The 24,702-nt window shown below is 53.1% G+C and overlaps 1 protein-coding gene across 1 annotated transcript in view; it reads right to left on the bottom strand.

Moving 5' to 3' along the window:
* ZNF638 (zinc finger protein 638) overlaps positions 1-24,702 on the bottom strand; it is a 52,409-nt gene that overhangs the window by 25,721 nt on the left and 1,986 nt on the right. Inside the window, exons 2-8 of the mRNA XM_077782547.1 lie at positions 18,422-20,043; positions 13,089-13,150; positions 11,087-11,125; positions 9,752-9,859; positions 4,420-4,681; positions 2,539-2,685; positions 553-669 (exon numbers count right to left, since the gene is read on the bottom strand). Of these exons, the coding sequence (XP_077638673.1) occupies positions 553-669; positions 2,539-2,685; positions 4,420-4,681; positions 9,752-9,859; positions 11,087-11,125; positions 13,089-13,150; positions 18,422-19,846 (2,160 nt within the window). The 5' untranslated portion in view covers positions 19,847-20,043. The remainder of the gene's footprint in view (positions 1-552; positions 670-2,538; positions 2,686-4,419; positions 4,682-9,751; positions 9,860-11,086; positions 11,126-13,088; positions 13,151-18,421; positions 20,044-24,702) is intronic.

The following is a 24,702-nucleotide window of genomic DNA, read 5'->3' as shown; positions in this document are numbered from 1 at the left end:
AGCATTCCCATGGAATCCCCTCTGAGCATTCCCAGCAGGAATCCCCAGCAGGAATCCCCATTCAGCATTCCCATGGAATTCCCAGCAGAAATCCCGTCAGCATTCCCATGGATTTCCCAGCAGGAATCCCCTCTCAGCATTCCCATGGAATTCCCAGCAGGAATCCCCTGTCAGCATTCCCAAGAAATCCCCTCTCAGCATTCCCAGCAGGAATCCCCACCAGGACCCCCCTCAGCATTCCCTGGAATTCCCAGCAGGAATTCCCACCAGGACCCCCCTCAGCATTCCCTGGAATTCCCGGCAGGAATCCCCATCAGGACCCCCCCTCAGCATTCCCCGGAATCCCCGGCAGGAATTCCCAGCAGGAATCCCCAGCAGGACCCCCCTCAGCATTCCCATGGAATCCCCGGCAGGACCCCCCTCAGCATTCCCCTGGAATTCCCGGCAGGAATCCCCGGCAGGACCCCCCTCAGCATTCCCATGGAATCCCCACCAGGACCCCCCTCAGCATTCCCTGGAATTCCCGTGGGAATCCGTCGGTCCGTGCCTCACCGGCGCTCTCTCGGCCACGCAGACCCGGACGCGTTTCCCGTTGAGCAGCACCGGCGCCGTCTCGGCGAACTTGACGGCGGCGATCACGGCCTCCTTGTAGTTCATCTCCAGGTACGCCTGCGGGAACGGCATTCCCGGGATTCCCGGTGTTCCCGGGGTTCCCGGCGTTCCCGGCGTTCCCGGGGTTCCCGGCGTTCCCGGGATTCGGGGCATCGGCGGGGAACGGGAGTAAAGAGAAAAAACGGAAAGGGGGGAAAGGGGGAAAGGGAAAATGGGAGAGGGGAAAAGGGAGAGGGGAAAAGGGGAAAAGGGAAAAAGGGGAAATGGAAAAAGGGGAAAAGGAGGAAAAAAAGTGAAAAGGAGAAAGGGAAAAGGGGGAAAGGGAAAAAAAGGGGAAAGGGGAAAAGGGAAAATTGGGAAAAAGGGAAAAAGGGAAAAAGGGAAAAAGGGGAAAAGGAGAAAGGGGAAAAGGGAAAAAGGGGAAAAGGAGAAAAGGGGAAAAGGGGAAAAGGAGAAAAGGGGAAAAGGGGAAAAGGGAAAAAGGGAAAAGGGGAAAGGGAAAAGGAGAAAGGGAAAAAAGGGAAAGGGGGGGGAAGGGAAAAGGAGAAAGGGAAAAGAGAGGGAAAAGGGAAAAAAGGGGAAAGGGAAAAAGGGGAAAAGGGAAAATTGGAAAAGGGAAAAGAGAAAAAAAAACGGGGGAAAGGGGAAAAATCCATAAAATCCCAGAACTGCAAGAGGGAACTGCTGACCCCAATCCCAAATCGCCCAGAGGGATCTTTGGGAACGCTGCATCCCGGATTCCCATTCCCAATCCCCCATTCCCAATCCCCCATTCCCATTCCCAATCCCCCATTCCCAATCCCCCATTCCCAATCCCAATCCCCCATTCCCAATCCCAATCCCCCATTCCCAATCCCCCATTCCCAATCCCAATCCCCCATTCCCGTTTTTCCGTACCTGGTTGCGGGAGCGCAGCAGGATCAGGTCGCTGACCTTGCCGAAGGGCTGCACCATTCCCAATCCCCCATTCCCAATCCCCCAATCCCAATCCCCCATTCCCAATCCCCCATTCCCAATCCCCCATTCCCAATCCCCCAATCCCAATCCCCCATTCCCAATCCCCCATTCCCAATCCCCCATTCCCAATCCCAATCCCCCATTCCCATTCCCAAATTCCCGTTTTTCCGTACCTGGTTGCGGGAGCGCAGCAGGATCAGGTCGCTGACCTTCCCGAAGGGCTGCACCATTCCCAATCCCCCATTCCCAATCCCAATCCCCCATTCCCAATCCCCCATTCCCAATCCCAATTCCCCATTCCCAATCCCCCAATCCCAATCCCCCATTCCCAATCCCCCATTCCAAATCCCAATCCCCCATTCCCAATCCCCCATTCCCAATCCCCCATTCCCAATCCCCCATTCCCAATCCCCCATTCCCATTCCCAATCCCAATCCCCCATTCCCAATCCCAATCCCCCATTCCCAATCCCAATCCCCCATTCCCAATCCCAAATTCCCGTTTTTCCGTACCTGGTTGCGGGAGCGCAGCAGGATCAGGTCGCTGACCTTCCCGAAGGGCTGCACCATTCCCAATCCCCCATTCCCAATCCCAATCCCCCATTCCCAATCCCAATCCCCCATTCCTGTTTTTCCGTACCTGGTTGCGGGAGCGCAGCAGGATCAGGTCGCTGACCTTGCCGAAGGGCTGCACCATTCCCAATCCCAATCCCCCATTCCCAATCCCAATCCCCCATTCCCAATCCCCCATTCCCAATCCCAATCCCCCATTCCCAATCCCCCATTCCCGTTTTTCCGTACCTGGTTGCGGGAGCGCAGCAGGATCAGGTCGCTGACCTTCCCGAAGGGCTGCACCATTCCCAATCCCCCATTCCCAATCCCCCAATCCCAATCCCCCATTCCCAATCCCCCATTCCCATTCCCAATCCCAATCCCCCATTCCCAATCCCACATTCCCGTTTTTCCGTACCTGGTTGCGGGAGCGCAGCAGGATCAGGTCGCTGACCTTGCCGAAGGGCTGCACCAGGCGCTTCAGGTCCTGCTCGGAGAATCCCGAGTCCGGCAGCTCCGAGATCTGCAGCACGGTCCCGCAGCTCAGCAGCTCCTCCCGCAGCAGCTGTGTGGGCACAGAGCCAGCCTCAGCGGGCACAATTCCCAAAAATCCCCAAAAATTCCCAAAAATTCCCAAACATCCCGACTGAGCAGGTACAATCCCCAAAAATCCCCAAAAATCCCGAGCGAGCGGGCAGAAGTCCCAACAGTTCCGCAAAATCCTCCAAAACCTGGAGTGAGCAGGCACAATTCCCAAAAATTCCCAAAAATCCCTAGTCAGTGGGCACAATCCCCAAAAATCCCATGAGCGAGCAGTGCAGAATTCCCAAAAATCCCTAAAAATCCCCAAAACCCCCAAAAGCTGGATTGTTTTGGGAACCCCAGGAATTTCCACAAACCCGAGAAATCCCCAAACCCCACAAATTTCCACAAACCCCCCAAATCCCAGGAATCCCCAAACCCAAGGAATCTGCACACCCCACAAGTTCCCCAAACCCCAGCAATTCCCCAATATCCTACAAACCCCCAAAAATCCCAAACCCCAGAAACCCCAAACCCCAGGAATTCCCCCAAACCCTCCAAGTCCCTCAAACCCCAAAAACCTCAGGAATTCTCCCAAACCCTGTGAATCCCTAAACCCCACAAGTTCCCCCGAAACCCCCAAACCCCAGGAATTCACAAACCTCCCAAGTCCCCCAAACCCCACAAACCCCAGGAATTCCCCCAAACCCCAAAAACACCAGGAATTCCCCCAAACTCCCCAAGTTCCCCAAACCCCACAAACCCCAAACCCCATGAATCCCCAAACCCCAGGAATTCCCCCAAACCCCAAAAACACCAGGAATTCCCCCAAACTCCCCAAGTTCCCCAAACCCCACAAATCCCAGGAATCCCCAAACCCCAGGAACTCCCCCAAACCCCACAAGTTCCCCAAACCCCAGGAATCCCCAAATCCCATGAATTCTCCCAAACCCCAAAAACCCCAGGAATTCTCCCAAACCCCACAAGTTCCCCAAACCCCATTAATCCCCCCAAACCCCAGGAATTCCCCCAAACCCCAGAAACCCCAAATCCCATGAATCCCCCAAACCTCCCAAGTTCCCCAAACCCCACAAACCCCAGGAATTCCCCCAAACCCCAAAAACACCAGGAATTCTCCCAAACCCCAGGAATCCCCAAACCCCAGGAATTCCCCCAAACCCCAGGAATTCCCCCAAACCCCTCAAGTTCCCCAAATCCCATGAATCCTCAAACCCCAGGAATTCTCCCAAACCCCACAAGTTCCCCAAACCACATTAATCCCCCCAAACCCCAGCAATTCCTCCAAACCTCCCAAGTTCCCCAAACCCCACAAACCCCAGGAATTCCCACAAACCCCAAAAACACCAGGAATTCCCCCAAACTCCCCAAGTTCCCCAAACCCCACAAATCCCAGGAATCCCCAAACCCCAAAAACACAAGGAATTGCCCCAAACTCCCCAAGTTCCCCAAACCCCACAAACCCCAGGAATTCCCCCAAACCCCAAAAACACCAGGAATTGCCCCAAACTCCCCAAGTTCCCCAAACCCCACAAACCCCAGGAATCCCCAAACCCCAGGAATTCCCCCAAACCCCAGGAATCCCCAAACCCCAGGAATCCCCACAAACCCCAGGAATCCCCAAACCCCAGGAATCCCCACAAACCCCAGGAATCCCCAAACCCCAGGAATTCCCCCAAACCCCAGGAATCCCCAAACCCCACAAACCCCAAACCCCAGGAACCCCCCAAACCCCCCCCACCCCTCACCGCACACCCACCCTATTGTACGGTTGACTCTTCCCAGCTGCTTCATCCTCCTCCTCCTCCTCCTCCTCCTGACCATTTTTGGGGGTCGCTTGCGAGGCTCCATCCTTGGTTTTGGGGGTGGTTTTGGGGGCGGGTTTGGGGGCGGGTTTGGGGGTCCGGCGGGCGGCGGGCGGCGCGGGCAGCGCCCCGTGCAGGCAGCGGTGCCGCTGGAACTCGGCCAGGAAGCGCGGCCCCAGCGAGCGCACCACGGCCTCGAGCGCGGCGCGGCCCCGGCTGCGGCTGCGGCTGCGGCTGCCTGCGGGGACAGCGGCGGGGCCGCGGTTGGCAGCAGGAACCCGGGGGGTTTTTTGGGGATTTTGGGGAAAAAACGCGATTTTTTTCGGATTTTGGGGGGCGCCTCCAGCGCGGCGCGACCCCGACTGCCCGAGGCGACGCAACAATGGCAACGACAGGAAGCCACGGTTAGGTGCGGAAACGTGGGGGTTTTGGTAGAAAAACCCAGGAATTTTGGGGGAAAATGGGAATTTTGGGAGAAAAAAATATGCGTTTTTTGAGAAATTGAAATTTTTTGGGGGAAAGATGCGATTTTTTTTTGGATTTTGGGGTGGCGCCTCCAGCGCGGCGCTGTCCCGGCTGTGGCTGCCTGAGGGAAGAATGACGGCAACAACAGGAAGCCACGTTTGGGTGTGGAAACAATGGGAATTTTGGGAGAAAAAATGGGAATTTGGGGGGAAAACAGGAATTTTGGAAAAAAAAATATAGTTTTCTTTTGAGAAATAGGAATTTTTTTGAGAAAACATGCGAAATTTTTCGGATTTTGGGGGAGCCTCCAGGCTGGCGCGACCCCAGCAGCTGCGGCTGCCTGAGGGAACAACCGGAACCCACAGCTGGGTGGGGAAACAGAGGGAATTTTGGGTGAAAGAAGGAAATTTTTGGGGAAAATGGGAATTTTGGGAGAAAAAATTAGAATTTTTTTAAGAGAAATGGGATTTTTTGGGGAAAAAATGCGATTTTTTTCGGACTTTGGGGGCACCTCCAGCGTGGCCCGACCCCGACTGCCCGAGGCAACGCAACGACGGGAAGCCACGGTTAGGTGCGGAAACGTGGGGGTTTTGGGGATTTTGGTGGAAAAAACACAGGAATTTTGGGGGAAAATGGGAATTTTGGGAGAAAAAAATACAATTTTTTTAAGAGAAATGGGAATTTTTTGGAGAAAACATGCGAATTTCTTTTGATTTTGGAGTAACCAGCAGCGCGGCGCTGTCCCGGCTGCGGCTGCCTGAGGGAAGAACGACGGCAACAACAGGAAGCCACGTTTGGCTGCGGAAACAATGGGAATTTTGAGAGAAAAACAGGTTTTTGGGAATGTTTCTAGGAAAAATATGGGAATTTTGGGAGAATATGGGAATTTTTTGGGTAAAAAATGCGAATTTTTTTGGATTTTGGGGGAGCCTCCAGGCTGGCGCGACCCCGACTGTGGCTGCCTGAGGGAACAACCGGAACCCACAGCTGGGTGGGGAAACAGTGGGAATTTTGGGTGAAAGAAGGGAATTTTTGGGGAAAATGAAAATTTTGGGAGAAAAAAATAGACTTTTTTAAAGAGAAATGGGAATTTTTTGGGGAAAAAATTCGATTTTTTTGGATTTTGGGGGTGCCTCCAGCGTGGCCCGACCCCGACTGCCCGAGGCGACGCAACGACGGGAAGCCACGGTTAGGTGCGGAAACGTGGGGGTTTTGGTAGAAAAACACAGGAATTTTGGGGCAAAATGGGAATTTTGGGAAAAAAAATATGCATTTTTTTGAGAAATTGAAATTTTTTGGGGGAAAGGTGCGATTTTTTTTTTGGATTTTGGGGTGGCGCCTCAAGTGCGGCGCTGTCCCGGCTGTGGCTGCCTGAGGGAAGAACGACGGCAACAACGGGAAGCCACGTTTGGGTGTGGAAACAATGGGAATTTTGAGAGAAAAACAGGTTTTTGGGAATATTTTTAGGAAAAATATGGGAATTTTGGGAGAATATGGGAATTTTTTGGGGAAAAAATGTGATTTTTTTCGGATTTTGGGGGCGCCTCCAGGCTGGCGCGACCCCGACTGTGGCTGCCTGAGGGAACAACCGGAACCCACAGCTGGGTGGGGAAACAGTGGGAATTTTGGGCGAAAAATGGGAATTTTTGAGGGAAAACCGGGAATTTTTTGGGAAAAAATGAGGTTTTTTGGGGCGAAAAGGAGAATTCTTTTGGATTTTGGGGGCCTCCAGCACGGCCTGGCTGTGGCTGCCTGAAGGAACAACGGGAACCCACGGCTGGGTGGGGAAAAAACGGGCATTTTTGGGGGGATTTTTGGGACTAAAAAATGGGAATTTATTGGGGCACATTTTGGGAAGTTTGGAGGAAAAAAAAAGAGAGTTTTATATTAATTTTTGGGGGATTTTTTGGGGGAAGAAATGGGAAGTTTTTGGGGAAAAAGTGGGAGATTTTGGGAGGATTTTTTGGGAATTTTGTGGGAAAAATGGAAATTTTTGGGGGGGATTTTTTTGGAATTTAGTGGGAAAATGAATTTTTGGGGGAAAAAATGGGAATTTTTAGGGGGATTTTTGGGACTAAAAATAGGAATTTTTTTGAATTTTTACATTATTTTTTGGGGGGATTTTGGGACAAAAAGAATTTTTTTGGGTGGATTTTTTTGGGGAACAAAGGGGAATTTTGGGGGGATTTTCTGGGAATATTAGGAGAAAAAATGGGAATTTTGGAGTGAAAAAAATGGGAATTTTGGGAGAAAAAATGGGAATTTTTTTTGGAAAAATACAGGAATTTTTTTGGAATTTTTTTGGGGGAAAATGGAAATTTTGGGGGGAATTTTGGGAGAAAAAAGGATTTTTTTGGGGGGAAATGCAAATTTTTTGGGGGAAAAAAAGGATTTTTAAAAAATTATTAAAATGTTTTTTGAATTATTTGGGAATTTTCTGGGAATTCTTTGGGACTCTGAGCCCGCAGTACTTACGGGCTCGGAGCCTTCCTGGGCTGCTTTAATTAGTCCTTAATTAGTCTTTAATTAGTCCTTAATTAATGCACGGCTGCGGAGAACCTACAGGGCGCTTATTGGTCAGAGAATTCCCAAATCATTTCCATTTACCCCTAAAAAAATCCTGCGAATCCCAGAATTCCCACTGGGGGGAAAAACCTTTGGGATTTCCACGGAGCATTCCCAAAATTTCCATTGGGAATTGCACTGAGCATTCCCAAAATTCCAATTATGGGTGAAAACCCATTGGGAATCCCACAGAACATTCCTCAAATTCCCATTGGGAATCACATTGAGCGTTCCCAAAATTCCCATTGGGAATCACATTGAGTATTTCCAAAATTCCCATTGGGAATTGCACTGAGCATTCCCAAAATTTCCTTTGGGAATCCCACAGAACATTCCCAAAATTCCCATTGGGAATTGCACTGAGCATTCCCAAAATTCCACTTATGGGTGAAAAGCCATTGGGAATCCCACAGAACTTTCCCAAAATTCCCATTGGGAATTGCTCTGAGCATTTCTAAAATTCCTACTGGGAATCACATTGAGCATTCCCAAAATTCCCTTTGGGATTTCCACAGAACATTCCAAAAATTCCCATTGGGAATCGCACCGAGCATTTCCAAAATTCCCATCGGGAATTGCACTGAGCATTCCCAAAATTTCCTTTGGGAATCCCACAGAACATTGCCAAAATTCCCATCGGGAATTGCAGTGAGCATTCCCAAAATTTCCTTTGGGAATCCCACTTAACATTCCCAAAATTCCCATTGGGCATGACAGAACCCTTTGGGAATCCCCCTGAATTCCCAAAATTCCCCCTGGGACTCTCCCGTGCCTCCCACGTTTCCAGGTTCCCGCGGTTCCCGGTGTTCCCCCGGTTCCCGGGGTTTCCGCAATTCCTGGTTCCTGCAGTTCCCTGTTCCCATCTCCCGGTTCCCGGGGTTCCCGCCCCCCACAGTTCCCGCAGTTCCCGGTTCCCACAGTTCCTGGGGTTCCTGCAGTTTTCCCGGAGTTCCCGCAGTTCCTGCATTTCCCGGTTCCCATTTCCCGCCCCCCACAGTTCCCGGTCCCCATTTCCCATTTCCTGGTTCCCGGTCCCCGCTGTTCCTGGTTCCCATTTCCCACTTCCTGGTTCCCATTTCCCGGTTCCTGATCCCCACCGTTCCTGGTTCTCATTTCCCGGTCCCCACAGTTCCCAGTTCCCATTTCCTGGTCCCCATTTCCCATTTCCTGGTTCCCGGTCCCCGCAGTTCCTGGTCCCCATTTCCCGGTTCCCATTTCTTGGTTCTCGCTGTTCCCGGTTCCCATTTCCCGGTCCCCACAGTTCCCAGTTCCCATTTCCCTTTTCCCATTTCCCTGTCCCTGCCGTTCCCGGTCCCTGCCGTTCCCGGTCCCTGCTGTTCCCATTTCCCAGTCCCCGCTGTTCCCGGTTCCTGTGGTTCCCGGTTCCCATTTCCCGGTCCCCACAGTTTGCAGTTCCCATTTCCCGGTCCCTGCCGTTCCCGTTCCCCATTTCCCAGTCCCCGCAGTTCCCATTTCCCTTTCCCCATTTCCTGGTCCCCGCCATTCCCGTTCCCCATTTCCCAGTCCCCGCCGTTCCTGGTCCCCATTTCCCGTTCCCCATTTCCTGGTCCCCGCAGTTCCCATTTCCCGTTCCCATTTCCTGGTCCCCGCCGTCCCCATTTCCCGTTCCCCATTTCCCATTTCCCGTTCCCGTTCCCCATTCCCCATTTCCCGTTCCCATTTCCCGTCCCCGTTTCCCGTTCCCATTTCCCGTTTCCCGTTCCCATTTCCCGTTCCCCATTTCCTGTTCCCCATTTCCCGTTCCCCGCCGTTCCCATTTCCCGTTCCCCATTTCCCGGTCCCCGCCGTTCCCATTCCCCATTTCCCGTTCCCGTTCCCATTTCCCGTTCCCATTTCTCGTTCCCGTTCCCGTTCCCCATTTCCCGTTCCCTGCCGTTCCCATTCCCCATTCCCCATTCCCCATTTCCCGTTCCCATTTCCCATTCCCCATTCCCCATTTCCCGTTCCCCATTTCCCGTTCCCATTTCCCATTTCCCGTTCCCCATTCCCCATTCCCCATTCCCCATTTCCCGTTCCCGTTCCCCGCTCGGGCAGTGACCTTGCGCGGTGCGGCCGGGCCGGCGGGCGGCGCTGGGCGATCTGCGGGGCCGGGGGCTGCCGCGGGGGCCGGGCCGGGCCCGGGGCGGGGAGCGGGGCCGGGAGCGGGAGCGCGGCCGCGGCGGGGCCCGCCCGGGGCTGCGGGAGCGCGCCCGCCGCGCCCGCCCGGGGCTGCGCGAGCGCGAGCGGCGCCGGCACGCGGGGCCCGCGGGGCCGCGGCGGCGCCGGGACGGCGACCAGCGGCTCGGGCTGCACGAGCCCGAGCGGCGGCGCGGCGTGCGGTTCTCCTTGCGCTCCGCGCCGTGCCTGCGGGATGGACACCGGTCAGAGCGGGAACGGGGATACGGGATCGGGGAGAGGGGATATGGGGATATGGGGAATTGGGATATGGGGTCTGGGAAACGGAATATGGGATCTGGGATATGGGAATGGGATTGGGGAGTGGGGATATGGGGAATTGGGATATGGGGATTTGGGAAACGGAATATGGGATCTGGCATATGGGAATGGGATTGGGGAGTGCGGATATGGGGATATGGGGTCAGGGAATACGGGATTTGGGATGTGGGATTGGGTACATGGGACTGGGATTGGGGAGTGGGGATATGGGGATATGGGGTCGGGGAAAGGGAATACGGGATTTGGGATATGGGATTGGATACATGAGACTGGGATTGGGGATTGGGGATATGGGTTCGGGGAAAGGGAATACGGGAGTTGGGATGTGGGATTCGGTATATGGGAGTGGGATTGGGGAGTGGGGATTTGGGACTGGGTATATGGGACTGGGACTGGGGAGTGGGGATATGGGGTCAGGGAATACAGGATTTGGGATGTGGGATTGGGTACATGGGAGTGGGATTGGGGAGTGGGGATATGGGGTCAGGGAATACGGGATTTGGGATGTGGGATTGGGTACATGGGACTGGGATTGGGGAGTGGGGATATGGGGATATGGGGTCAGGGAAAGGGAATACGGGATTTGGGATATGGGATTGGATACATGAGACTGGGATTGGGGATATGGGTTCGGGGAAAGGGGATACAGGATTTGGGATATGGGATTGGGGATAGGGGACTGGGATTGGGGATATGGGATTGAGGAAAGGGAATGTGGGACTGGGGAGAGGGGAAAGGTAATGCGGGATTTGGGATATGGGATTGGGTATATGGGACTGGGATTGGGGAGTGGGGATATGGGGATATGGGGTTGGGGAAATGGAATGTGGGATTGGGGATATGGGATTGGGGAGTGGGGATTGGGGATATGGGGTCAGGGAATACGGGATTTGGGATATGGGATTGGGTATATGGGAGTGGGGATTGGGGATATGGGGTCAGGGAAAGGGAATATGGGATTTGGGATTGGGTATATGGGACTGGGATTGGGGACTGGGTCAAAATCCCCCAAAATTTTATAACAAAAACGTGACCTCGTGGAGAGGGGTTGGGGGAGGCAAATCAGGGAAAATAATCGGTTAAAAATAATTAATTAATTAATTAGTAATTAAAGGAATTAAAATCACAAGGTACCTGTTGGAGGAGTGAGCCTCAGGATTCCACTCGGGATATCTGTCGATGGCAAAGGGAGAAATGTCAGCGGAAAAGACAAAATTCCCAAAAAAAAAAAAAAGGGATTTTTCCAGATAAAAATTCCCATTTGGGATCCCAAAAGTGACAAATGTTGATTTTTGTTCATGCAAGTGGAGTTGGATGGGAATTGGGATAATGGGAATTATCCCAATTCCCATCCAACCCTAAAATTGGGATTTAGGGTTCCTCCCATCCCAATTCATTCCAGGATTTTGAAATCCCTTGGCTCTGGGAGAAGTGGGAATGTTCACTGGAACATTCCCACTTCTGGGAAGTGGGGAATGGAAAATTCCAGAGAAAACTCTTGAGATAATTCAGGTTTGAAATCCCAAAGCTTTTGTTGGGATGGGGAGAGAATCCAGGGAAATTTGGAGCTGCCCCAAATCCTTGGAATGTCCAAGGCCGGACTGGGCAGGGCTTGGAGCAACCTGGGATAAGGGAAGGTGGGAATGGATGGGATTTAGGGAAAAACTCAGGATTCTGCTCTGGAGGCAGGCTGGGAAAACTGGGAATGTTCCCCTGGAGAAGGGAAAAATCCAGGGAATGCTCAGAGTGCCTGGAGGGGCTCCAGGAGAGCTGGAGAGGGGCTGGGGACAAGGGACAGAGGGACAGGAGCCAGGGAATGGCTCCCACTGGGAAAGGGGAGCTTGGGCTGGGATCTTGGCAAGGAATTCCTGGCTGGAATGGAATTCCCAGAGAATCCCTGGATCCCTGGGAATGTCCAAGGTGAGGTTGGACATTGGGGCTGGATCCACCTGGGATGGTGGGAGGTGTCCCTGCCCATGGAATGGGGTTGGAATTGTTGGGATTTAAGGTCCTTCCCCAGCATTCCATGATCCCCAATGGATTCCCAGTGGATTCCCAGTGGGTTCCACATGGATTCCCAGAAGATTCTCAATGGGTTCCCAGTGGATCCCCAGTGGGTCCCCAGTTTGATCACGATGGATCCCCAGTAGATCCCAAATGGATTTCCAGTGGATCCTCAGTGGATTCCCAATGGATTCCCAGCAGATTCTCAATGGGTTCCCAGTGGATCCCCAGTGGGTTCCCAGTTGGATCACGATGGATCCCCAGTAGATCCCGAATGGATTTCCAGTGGATCCTCAGTGGGTTCCCAATGGATCCCTGGAGGATTGACAATCCATTCCCAGTGGTTTCCCAATGGGTTCCCAGTGCATCCCCAGTGGATTTCCAAGAGATTCCCGGTTGATCCCAAATGGGTTCCCAATGGATCCCTGGTGGATTTCCAATGCATTCCCAGTGGATTCCCAGTTTCCCAGTGGCTCCCCAATGGGCTCCCAGTTCATTCCTAGTGGATCCCCAGATTCCCAACGGATTCCCAATGGACTCCCAGCATACCCCCAATTGATCCCAAATGGATTCCCAGCAGATTCCCAATGGATCTCCAGCTGTTTCCCAATGGATCGCCACTGGATTCCCAATGGATCCCCGGCAGATTCCCAACGGATCCCCCGGATATTCCAAATTTATCCCCAGGAGATTCCCAATGGATCCCCAGTGGTTTCCCAACAGATCCCCAGGATATTCCCAATGGATCCCCAGGATATTCCCAACGGATCCCCAGGATATTCCCAATTGATCCCCAGGATATTCCCAGGATATTCCCAACAGATCCCCAGGATATTCCCAATGGATCCCCAGGGTATTCCCAATGGATCCCCAGGATCTTCCCAACGGATCCCCAGAATATTCCCAACAGATCCCCAGGAGATTCCCAACGGATCCCCAGTGATTTCCCAACGGATCCCCAGGAGATTCCCAGCGGATCCCCAGGAGATTCCAGCGGATCCCCAGGAGATTCCAGCGGATCCCCAGGAGATGCCAGCGGATCCCCAGGAGATTCCAGCGGATCCCCAGGAGATTCCAGCGGATCCCCAGGAGATCCCAGCGGATCCCCAGGAGATCCCAGCGGATCCCTTACTGTTGGCGCAGCCTGCGGCAGCTCTCGAGGTGGGCGGGGTTGTTCTGGTGCAGGATCCAATCCTGGGGGAAGAAGGAACATCGGGAAAAGCGGGATCAGGCGGAAAAGCCCGGGATCCTCCCCATCCCTCGGGGCCGCATTTCCACCTCCCAGCCCCGTTTCTTTACCTGGGAAAACCCAAAATTTCCACGGGGATTCAGGCAGGAGGTTAAAAGCTGATTATCAACGCTCCAGAGCAAAAACCTCAATTAAATCAATCAATTCAACGAATCGATCCAATCAATTAATTCAACCCCTTCATTAAATCAATTCATTCATCCATTAACCCACTCCCCCACGCCGGGGATGGCAGCAGCACGTGGATCACCAGAGGCTGCTCCAAAAAAAATTTGGAATGAAAGGGAAGAAATCCACGACTTGCTGTCACATCCGTGAGCAATTCCAGCTGCCTCCGGATGTGCCATCTTCACATCCAATCTCATTCCCAGCCCGGAATTTCCGTGCCTGGAGCTCTGGGAATGTTCAGTTCCCATCATGTCACAGCTCAAAGGTCGCTCCGGAGCCTCGGGATGTTTTTCAAACTCGTTTATCGTTTAAAAAATCCCATAAAAACAGGATTTAATTCCACAGAAAAATCCCTAAATTCGGGTTGAACTGGGAATATTAACAGGGAGCTGGGGGAAAAAAAAAGGAGGCAGGAAAACTCTGGAAATTCTTGGGAACTCTGGAATTCTTCAAGGTGGAACATCACCAATGATAATTATTAAATATCCTTGGGGAAAAACCAAAAAATCAACTTCCGGCTGCTCTTACAGCACAAAATCCAACCAACTGTGGAATAATTATAATAAAATAATGGAGCTGAAGAAGCAGGATGATGGAATCATTCCCATGAGGACAAAGCAGCAATTTCAGCATCCCGAGCTGCTTTTCCCTAATTCCAGGCCATCCCTGAGCAATCCCATTCCCAAGGATCCCGATTTTTCCAGGCTTGAATTTAACCAGGATAAACCAAAGCTGTTCCTCAAGGAAAACCTGGTGCGAACAAAAAGGGAATTTGGCTCCCAGAATTCCAATTCCATGGTGCCAGAGGGAATTTGACTCCCAGAATTCCAATTCCATGGTGCCAAGGAGGGGTTTTGGCTCCCAAATCCTTCCAGCTGCTGATCCAAGATTTTTGGGCATCTCCTTCCCCTCGCCAGGTCCTCACCAGCCAAAATCCTCTGGATTTATGGATTTTCCTCCTCTTTGTCTCATTCCTGGATTCTCCCACTCTTTGGGAATATTCCACTGGCCACAGAATCCAAACCCCTCTGGATTTATGGATTTTCCTCCTCTTTATCTCATTCCTGGATTCTCCCACTCTTTGGGAATATTCCACTGCCCATGGAATCATCATGGAATGGTTGGGTTGGAAGGGAACCTAAAGATGATCCCAGGTTGCTCCAAGCCCCATCCAACCTGGATTTGGACATTCCAGGGATGGAGCAGCCACGATTTTTCCAGGAATCCAAAGAAATCCTTCCCCTAAAAGTAGAGGATTCCCTTCCCATCAAATCTCGGCGAGAGGAAGAATTCCATCGGAACTCCTCCATTCCCACCTTCCCTAATTCCATCCCAACCTCCTCTCACCCATGGATCACCACCAAGAAATCCTGGGAGCAGAAGGTGATGGAGCAAAGCGTCCAATAAAGGAATTCCAAGTGCAAATCTTCACGGAAAACTGAAAATTCCAAGGATTTCACAGATTCGAGGTCCAAGGAGGCGTCGCCCCCAACTTTGAACGGATTTAGGGAACAAAAATGGATAAAAAAAAAGGATAAATCCCATCCCTCGTGCTGGGAATGCTTCAAATCCGCTTTATTCCAGATGTGATGGGAATGAGGATGAAGGAATCGTCGTTATTCCAAGAAATCTGCTCCATCCAAGAGGTGAAGTGTTTGGAGAAGGAGGAATCCCACAAATTCCGCTTTGTTATTCCAACAGGACGCGATTTCTGAGCGAAAAAGGAAACTGCTCCATAAAATATCCATGAAATTAATTGAGATTTTGAGGATTTGGGAAGTTGGAATTAAAAAGGAACAGCAGGGGGCAAGACTCCGCCTATCCCAGAGCGGAACTGGGAATTTTGCCCTAAAAAAAAGATCCAGGACACAAATATTTTTGGGAATACCTGGCCCAAACATCGATTTTTGCCTCAAATTCTGATTTTAATGCTCAAAAATCCACCCTGGTGTGGTTGCACCTCCTTAGAGCCAACCCTGAGGATCCCACAGGAACATTCCTCAAGATCCGAATCCAACCTCTCACCACGTCCCTTCCTGCCCGGGATCAAAACGAGGCCAAATCCGTCAAATTCTGCTGCTGCCCCAACCCCGCCTTCCACGGAAACCTCCACAAATTTCCACCATTTTTTCCAGAAATTCCCAACATTTTGGACCTGCCTGCTCGAAACATGAAGCTGATCCATTTTCCATTAAAAATTCTCAATTCAGGTGGGAAATACCAAAACTGTAGCTTCTGAACCAAAAAAAAAAAACAACTTAAAATATATTAGAAATATGTAAAAACAACATCCAAGAGGATTTTTTCCAGGGAAAATTCAGCTTCCAGAGTTTTGGCCAATGATGTTTGGATGAGTATCTCACATCCAGCTGGGAATCTATGGGTTTCATATTCCAAGGGCTGGAATTCTCTTCCCATGGCAATGCGGTGTGGTCGGATCCAAAACGAGTCAATCCAAGAAGAGATTAAAAAAAAATCCATGGAAAAACCATGGAAAAATCCATGGAAAAGAGGTGCTCAGCACCAACAGCCTGAACTCGGAATCCATCACTGGAATTTTGTTTTCAGGGTCTTCAGACGTGGGATGGAAAAGGTTTCCCTCGTTGGGCACCTTCATCTGAGTCGGATCCTGTTATCCCGGAATCTTGGAATGGTTTGGGTTGGAAGGGACCTTAAATCCCACCCCATTCCCACCATCTTCCCTAATCCCAGGTGGATCCAAATCCATCCAACCTGGCCTTGGGCACTCCAGGGATCCAGGGGCAGCCCCAGCAAATCTGGGAATTCCAGATGAATCCCAGCCAGGAATTCCTTGCCAAGATCCCAGCCCAAGCTCCCCTTTCCCAGTGGGAGCCATTCCCTGGCTCCTGTCCCTCTGTCCCTTATTCCAAATCCCTCTCCAGCTCTCTTGGAGCTCCTTTAGGAGCTCTGAGCATTCCCTGGATTTTTCCCTTCTCCAGGGGAACATTCCCAATATTCCCAGCCTGGCTCCAGAGCATCTCCATGGCCACCTCTGGATTTGCTCCAGCAGCTCCAGGTCCTCCTGACGTTGCCCCAGAGCTCCGCAGGTGGGGTCTCACCTGGGCAGAATTCCCACCTTTCCCGCTGCCCACGCTGCGGGATCAGCCCAGGGCACAGGGATCCTTCAGGGACGTTCGGAATTTCCCGTCCACGACACCCCAAGTCCTCCTCCCAGGGCTGCTCCGATCGTTCTCTTCCCATCTGGGATCTACGCCGGGATCGTCCTGCCCAGGAGCTCCTGCCATGGCTGAGCCTCACGAGGTTGGCATGGTCCCATCTCTCCAGGCGTGATCCCAATGCAGAGCTCGGTGTCACCTTCCTGGTGCCGAGGGTGACCGATCCCGGTGTCCTTGTCACCGCTGGAGACGTCGAACGGCGCCGATCCCAATCCCGGGCTGGCTGGTCCCACCCGGGCACGGAGCTGGTGACAACTCTAGGTGCCACCATCCAGTCCAGTGCTCCATCCATGAAATCCATTTCTCCAGGCCGGGGACAGCATCAAATGTCTGGAGTCCTTGGGAATCACCAGATCTGGTGGCTCTTCCAACCTGAGGTCCCATCCAGCTCTCCCAGAACGGGACAGGGAATGGTTGGGAAGACAAACCTTGAATGTCCAAGTCATCTCCAACCTCCCAAAACCGACCGGATTTGCCGAACTGCAGAGCTGGAATCGAGATTTCCATCTCTGCAATTCATGGACGCACCAGCTGGACGTTTCTCCGTCAAAGTTTTATTTCTGGGATAAAAACTCCCAAATTCTCGTGGGTTCTTCTGCACGTGGGAGGTCTCCTGTGTCCCTGGGAGACAAACACCCAACGCTTCCCAAAGGAAGCGAATCCGGGCCGGAGCTGAAGGACAGGGAGCAGATTTGGGAGGCTGCAGAAGGATCAGGATTCCTGGGAACACATCCCACCGCAGTGCCACCAGGACAAGATCTCACCACCTTCAATGCACCCCAAACCCCTCAGCCAGAGCTGATTTGTCAACAGATTTTTAATGATATTTCCCTCCTTAAACAAGAGAATTCCCATCTAAATTAATTCCTTTTTCCAAAATAGTTTTTTTTTCCTTTGTTAACACCTCCCAACTTTTGTTTTCCTGTTCAATTTTACCCATTTTTATTTTAAATCATCCTTCCCACTTCCAGCTGCCCATCTCCACGACCCTCAGCGCTTCCTGGGGGAAAGGGTTTGGGAATTTCCATTCGGTTTTCCCTAACAAGGCCATCCCCATTTTCAGCCAGATTTTGAATTCACAGCAAACAGAGCCTAAAATCTCCAGGATTTTGCCAAATTACAAAAATCCCTCCCCCACATCCTCTCCACACTTTGCAATTCAAACACATTCAATAATTATTAATTAATTACTCTGTTTTTTTTTCATATCACGTTCTCCCACATTTCTGACACCTCAAACCTTGGGCTTTCCCAAGAAAACCCACAACTTCCAAAACATTTTTTATCTCCCAATATCCACCATTTTCTCCCTTTATTTTTTCCTTCAGAGCTGGAACTGTGATTTCCTCCAAGGCCGAAAGCCCGGCAGGATGAATGGACGCATATTCCGCGTCGCCCCGCGCCAGCCTCTGGAATATTCAGCGTTGTCACACGCAGAGCAGATTTGGAAGATGAAATTTCAGGTTCTAAATGGGCTCTTTTGTTTTCAGGCAGAGTTTTGGAGGAGGAGGAGGGGAGGGAATGAACACACAGACATCTCAGCCACCCCCGGACATGATTTGAATCCCCCACACACGACAGGAATATTTCGCTCCGCTGCTCGAGGTTTTGTTTTGTTGTTTGAAACCCGCTGCAAAGACAGAAATCACTTTAAACACTAAAAAAAAATAAATAAAAACCAACACGTAAAGCAACTCTGAACACGCCGTTACAATCATTTCTAGCACCATTCCCAACACTCAAACTTGGCGACCAGCATCCCAATCCACGGCATTCCCAGGGAAAACAACCAGCGGCAGGAAAAGGTGCCGAGTACGCACGTTTAGGGAATAATCTGGGAAAGCCACTCACCTTCATATGAGTGCATTCAAGGTTACACAGAGAACACAAATGTGGGAATATTCGCGGCGACGTGGCATAGTAGTCGTTCATCATGGACGGGGTGGGCAGGCGTTTGCTCTTCTGGTCCGGGAACACGGGCAGCCAGGACGCCTTCACCACCCCGAACGGGGATTTGATGGGCTCCTGTGCCGGCGGGTGGAAGGGTTTGTGGAAGGGTTTGTGTCCCGCCGACGCCCCGCCGGAGGTGCCGGGCGCGGGATGGGCGCCGCCGGCGTCGCGCTGCTTCTGCTCGTGCTGGCTGATGGCGGCCAGGAGCCCGGCCGAGAAGGGCGGCGGCGTCAAGGCGGGCAACACGTGCTGGGACACGGGCGGCTGGACCAGCGGCGGCATCACCGGGGGCAGCAAGGGCTGCGGCAGCGGCGCGGGCAGCAGCGCCGGCAGGATGGGCGGCAGCACCGGCGGCACGGGCGGCTGGGACGCCGGCTTCGCCGCCGGCAGCGCGGCGGGCACGGCGCTGCACAGCACCTGCACCTTGGCCGGCGGCTCGGCGGGGAAAAACGTCGGAGCGGGCGACGAGTCGGCGGGGAAGGCCGGCAGCTTGACGAGGTCTTCGGCCGGGAACACGGGGTTGCACGGCACGTTGGGCGGCGGGACGGCCACCGGCACGCTCTGCTCCCGCTGGAATTCTTCCCGGTTCTCCGCGCTCAAGCTTTCGGGGGTGTAGACGCGCGCTTCCAGCGGCTCCTCGGGCAGCGCCTCGGGGGCGAAGGTGCGGATCTCCAGCGGGTCCTCGGTGTAGCCGTACTTGCTGGCGTGGCCGTAGTCGATCACTTTGCCCTTGACGGCGGCGCCGCCGCTCTCGCCCGCCGGCTCCTCCGCCCGGCCGGCAGCGTGCAGGCCGGGCACGGCGTGGCCCATCTTCCGGATGCGGATCTCCCGCAGGATCCGCGGCATGTTCTCGGGCGTCAGCTGGTCGTCGGGGTAGCGGCTCAGCTCCTCCAGGTCTTCGTTGGACAGCCCGAAGCTCGCTAAAATGCTGGAGGCGCTTTCGGGCGTGTAGCGGTTCTGCGGGTTGGAACTCTGCTCCAAAAGCGGCGGCGGGCCGGGCGGCTTCGGCCCGGCGGTGCCGGCGGGGCCGCCATCCCAGCGAGTGGCACGGAGGTCTCCCTTCTGCTCCTGGTGCAGGCCGCTCTTCTCCTTGACTTTCCTGGGATCGGCCCTGTGCAGCGTGACGCGGACGTTGATCCTCTGCGAACCCGTCCACTGCAGCGCGTCCTGCCCCGAGAATCTCTGGGGCGCTCCTTGGGGCGTCGCGGGCGCGGCTTTCCCGGGCGGCCCCGCCGCGCCGCCGGCCCTGAAAGCTGCCGGGGCTTTGGTGCCCGACGGGTTGGGTCCTCTGGGCCTCGGGGGCAAGGTTCCTCTGGGGCTAAACATTGCGTCTTTCAGCAATGCCTGGCGGGCGCCAGCGTGGGGAGGTGCCCGCCCGCCGCTGGCAGCCAAGGCGCTGGAGAGCCAAGTGGGTCTGAATTTGGGCAAGCTGAAAAGGAGGAGGGCCCAACACAAGGGGGCTGGCAAGGCCAAGGTTCAGGGAATTCACAAGTGGTGCGCAACTTTCCAAGAACAACACAAAGCTGCAAGTTAAAAGACAAGGATTAGATGGGTCATCTTTGGCATCTGCTCACAGCGGCTTCTAGGACGGGGAGAAAAGCAACCCGAGGCACGGAAGCGGGATTTGCGCCACAGTTTCGAGCACTCGGAATTCACAAAAGTACGTTTTCTTTCGCTGTGAAAAGCTTAAATATAGAGAACAGGTGATTAATCAATTAAACAGGTAATTAACAAGCTTAACCCAACGAGTTGGATGTCACAGGGAACACAGCCAGTGGTGACACTCGCAACAGCATCGCTTAAAACCTGGCATTTCACTTCTTGGTGACAGCAGTTCGGGTTTAATTACAATTAATAACTCAATTAATAATTTCAGGAGCAGTGAGGCAAATAATGAAACCCCTCTGTCGGAAGGGTGACGAGGGATGAGTTGGAAGTGGAACCATTTAGGTGGAGAACTCCAACCAGTTCCAACTGGGTGGAGCCGAGCCGAGGCTGGAGCAGTTTCCAGGAGGACACTCCCGTGAGCGCTCTCATGGGTGAAGAGCAAACCCTGCAAGAATTCACAGGGTGGGACGAGGCTGGAATTCTGTGGGCAAAAAATATCCCATCTCTCCAAGAGCTTAAATGGAAAGGGTTTGAGACAGGAGTAAAATCGTACAGGAACAACAACAGAAAAACAAATCTCCGCACAAAAAGCACCGTGGTCAAGGTTTGGGGTGAAATCGCTGAGAATTCTGTGCTGGGAGGTGGGAAAAGAAGGCACAAATACAGGGAGAGGAAAATGAAACACCGCAGAGCTCTGGAGAAAGAATCACACAGGGCTTAAAGCCCATCCCGTTCCACCTCCTGCCATTCCACACCTCCCGTTATCCCAGGGTGCTCCAAGCCCCGTCCCAGCAGGTCAGGGATGGAGACCGAGATCAGTAAAACATCAAAGAGCAGCCAAGTCCTTGTGCAGCTCCTCGGGGACCGAGCGAGGACACCGGGAATTCTGGATTTAGAGCGAGGACAAAGCAGCAGCCACAACATCCGTGCGTCCCCAGCTCCGTCCCCGTTCCCAACCCCGAACGCGGCACTGGAAAAACAGCAGCTGGAAAAACTCCCAGCCCAAACCAGGAAAACTCCAAACCCGGGAATTCCTCATTTTCCCCCCTTGTCCATCTGTTGGCTCCTGGATTCTTCTTGCAGCCACACGCGAGGTTTTCCAGGAGTTTTCCCGGCCGTTCCCAAAGCTCTGGGCCGAATTCCTGCGGCGCCGAGGTTCTCGTCTCGCCGTCGCCGTCACGGGGTTTTGTTTTCCAAGCTGACTCCAGCGGAAGTTTTTCCACGAGCAGAGGTTCACGCTGAGATCACGGCTCGAGGAATAAACCTTACAGGGAATGACCAAACACAGGTGCAGGAGAGGAGGATTTTCCAGCACAATTCCCGGAGTTTGTTCCCATCTGGTTGTGAGTTCTTTTGAGGAATCATTTACAAACTCCTCGGGCCCAAGAGAAACACAAATCCTATTAATCCTCTCCAAGCAAACAATAACCGGATTCCCACCAGTCAGCATTCCCAAAATTCCAGCCTCTCACCCAATATTCCTCCTCCCTCCATAAATTAAATCGGATTTCAACAGGAGTGTGAAGCCAAGTTTGTTCCAGAGGGTTTCCACACAAATGTGAACCAACATTCCCCAAGCCACCTCCTGCCTTTCCATTTGGGTTTTCTCCAGAATTCCCAGCGCTGGAGGACAAAAATTCCCTCTGAGCCCATCCCTGTGGGAAGCACTTGGAGAAGGAACGCTGTCAAAGCCACCCATCACCAGGACAACCACGAATGGATCAGCAGAGGAAATCTGAAACACCACCAACCTTAATTCCACGGATCAGGAATCTCCCAAAGGAGACACAGAAACGGAATTCCCGCAGGATGAGTTTTTACCTCTCCAGGTATTTCCAGGTGCTGCATCTCCCGTGGACACCTGGGAGCGGGGAAGCTCCCGCAGCGGGATCGGGAATAACACCTCACCTCTGCAAACCCCAGCTCGCCAGCCTGGCCAGGGATGGGATCCAGGCTGGGAAAGACTTGGAGCAACCTGGTTTATGGAAAATGTCCCCATCCGTGGCTGGGGGTGGCATTGCATGGGGATTGGAGATCCCTTCCCACCCAAACCAGTCCAGGATTCCAGGAAGGGCTGCGGACACGGAGCTGCCGAGTGACCTTTCCGAAGGAAATGCTGGAAATGCTTCTAAAGATGGAGGAGACGATGTTCTGGAGATATCAGGGAGAGCCTCACGTTCCTCTTGCAGGCAGCTTTGTTTGGGAAGTGCTGGAGCCTGGGAAGCGCCGCTGCCGGGACAGGGAGGCCACAGCAGGGACCAGGCTCCGAGCTGGGGCCGCGGCGACGCCCAACGGAAAGCGGGCGGAATCACGGAATGGTTTGGGTGGGAAAAGAGCTCCAATCCCAGCCCCAGATCAGGGATAATCCCACCATCCCACGCTGCTCCAAGCCCCATCACCCAACCTGGCCTCGGGCACTGCCAGGGATCCAAAGGCAGCCCCAGCAAATCTGGGAATTGCAGCCCAGCCCCTCCCCACCCTCCCAGCCAGGAATTCCTTCCCAAGATCCCACCCAAATCTCCATTTTCCCAATTTGAAGCCGTTCCCTGTGTCCTGTCCCTCCATCCTTCATGTCCCAAGTCCCTCTCCAGCTCTCCTGGAGCCACTTTAGGCCCTGGAAGGGGCTCTGAGCTCTCCCTGGAGCTTCCCCTTCTCCAGGAGAACATTCCCTGGGAACGGCAATCCCAGAATTTCAGAGCACAACACAAAAGCCGAACGACGCCTTCCTTCAACCTCCTCCCTCCCATTTTTCCAGGCTTCCCAATCCAGGTGGAGAAATGGAAAGTTCTGGATTTTAAGCCCTCCCTGGTGTTTGCAGTGCAGAAAGAGACGGATCCAGAGCAAGAATTCCTGCACGGAGGAAAAGGGCAAGGAAACTGCAGCAGCACGGAATCCTGGGATTATTCCAGCTGGAAAACACCTTTGGAATCATCCTCTCCAAGCTGTGTCCGATGCCCACCCTGGCACTCAGTGCCACATCCAGGAATTCCTTGGACACCTCCAGGGATGGGGATTCCAATCCCCCTGGGTGCTTCCAAGGCTTGACCACCCTTTCCATGAGGAAATTCCTGCTGGTGTCCAACCTCTTTTGGCTGTTCCCTCTTTTCCCGTTATTCCCTGGGATCAGATCCCAAATCCTCCTCCCTGTCAGGGAGTTGTGGAGAACCACAAGGTTCCTCTGGAGCCTCTTTTTCTCCAGGAACCTCAGGAGAAGGCGGAAGCGAATTTCTCCCGTTGCAGAGAAGGTTCATCCAAAAGGAAATTCCAAAAGGAGAATTTCCTGATTTGTCCCTATAAATAGCATGGAATTTTCTGGCTCTGTGCTGAGCCCAGAGCAGATAAACAAAGCTGGAAGCAAAGCCATGCCTGGAAAACTGCTGTGCCTATCCAAGAGCTTTTCCAGAACTGACCACATCCCCACGGATCTGACCGCGTCCAGTCCCAAGACCTGGATCTCCTTTGGAGATTCCCCGCTCTTCCTTTGTTTGATGGCAAAATCTTGGAATGTTCTGGGAAGTCCTGAATTTTCCTCCTCCTTCCTGCCCAACACCACCATGGCATCCAGAGGGTGCCACGGTCCTTCCCTCTGGAGAATTCCTCACCCACAGCAGCCCAGAGGACAAGGCATTCCCAGCCCTTTTCCTGCATTTGGGAATTCCTTCCCGTGATTCCGGATGGTTCTGGGCACTTCACCACCCTCTGGATCTCCGGGATTTTTGTCACCTCCAGACTTCCCCTTGCCAGCACAACCCCACCTGGAGGGGACATCCCGGTTCCAGCAGGAGCTCCTGGATTTTCCGGGTTATCCGTGGTGTTATTATCCCTCCATCCCGGGATCTTCCGGCTCCTCCGGCACGGCCCAAATCCAGAAGAGCACGACGGATCCGGGTGGTCTGGCATTCCAGGAGGTCTGGCATTCCAAGTTCTGCAATTCCAGCAGGATCACCTGCCCACTCAGGCAAAAATTCCCAAGATTTTAGAGGTGAAAGCAGCTCCAAGCAAAATCCTCCCCCCGACCCGAGCACGTTCCTGCTGCCAGCTCCAGATCCAGCAGGATCTCGACTGGGATCAGTGGATTTGGAATTCCAAGAGCCAGGATCACTGGGAACGTTCCAGCCACACCAGGACACACCAGGGATCAGGATGTGGCCTGGAGGATGAGGAGGAAGAGGAAGGCAGAATGGGAATGGACCTTGGAGCACCTGGATAATGGGAAGAGGGCAAATCCCAGCCTGGAAATTTGGATTTCCCAAGAAAAAGAGAACAGCAAAAGGCTGAGCTGGAATTGTAAAGCCTGAAGGAAGCAGATCCTAAAAAAAAGGACCAGGATAGGAAAAAGGAAACACTTGAATAAGAAAATTCCTGGGATGAGATAAAACCACGGGGGGGGGGAAAAAGGGACCCAAAACCCAAACAAAGTCATTCCTCCCACCCTGTGCAATGCTGGAAGCCCAACTCCCATTTTCCCACTCCTCCATCCCAGATTTCCTATGGAAAAGGACACTTTGGAATATCCCTTCAGCCACTCCAGGCCCATTCCCAGGCCAGGGAAAGCCAAACTCAGCTCCCAAATC

This window comes from Lonchura striata, chromosome 4 (genome assembly GCF_046129695.1).
Source record: "Lonchura striata isolate bLonStr1 chromosome 4, bLonStr1.mat, whole genome shotgun sequence".
Lineage (NCBI taxonomy): Eukaryota > Metazoa > Chordata > Aves > Passeriformes > Estrildidae > Lonchura > Lonchura striata.
Note: the sequence above shows the minus strand (reverse complement) of the source record. Positions and strands in the feature narration are given on the sequence as shown.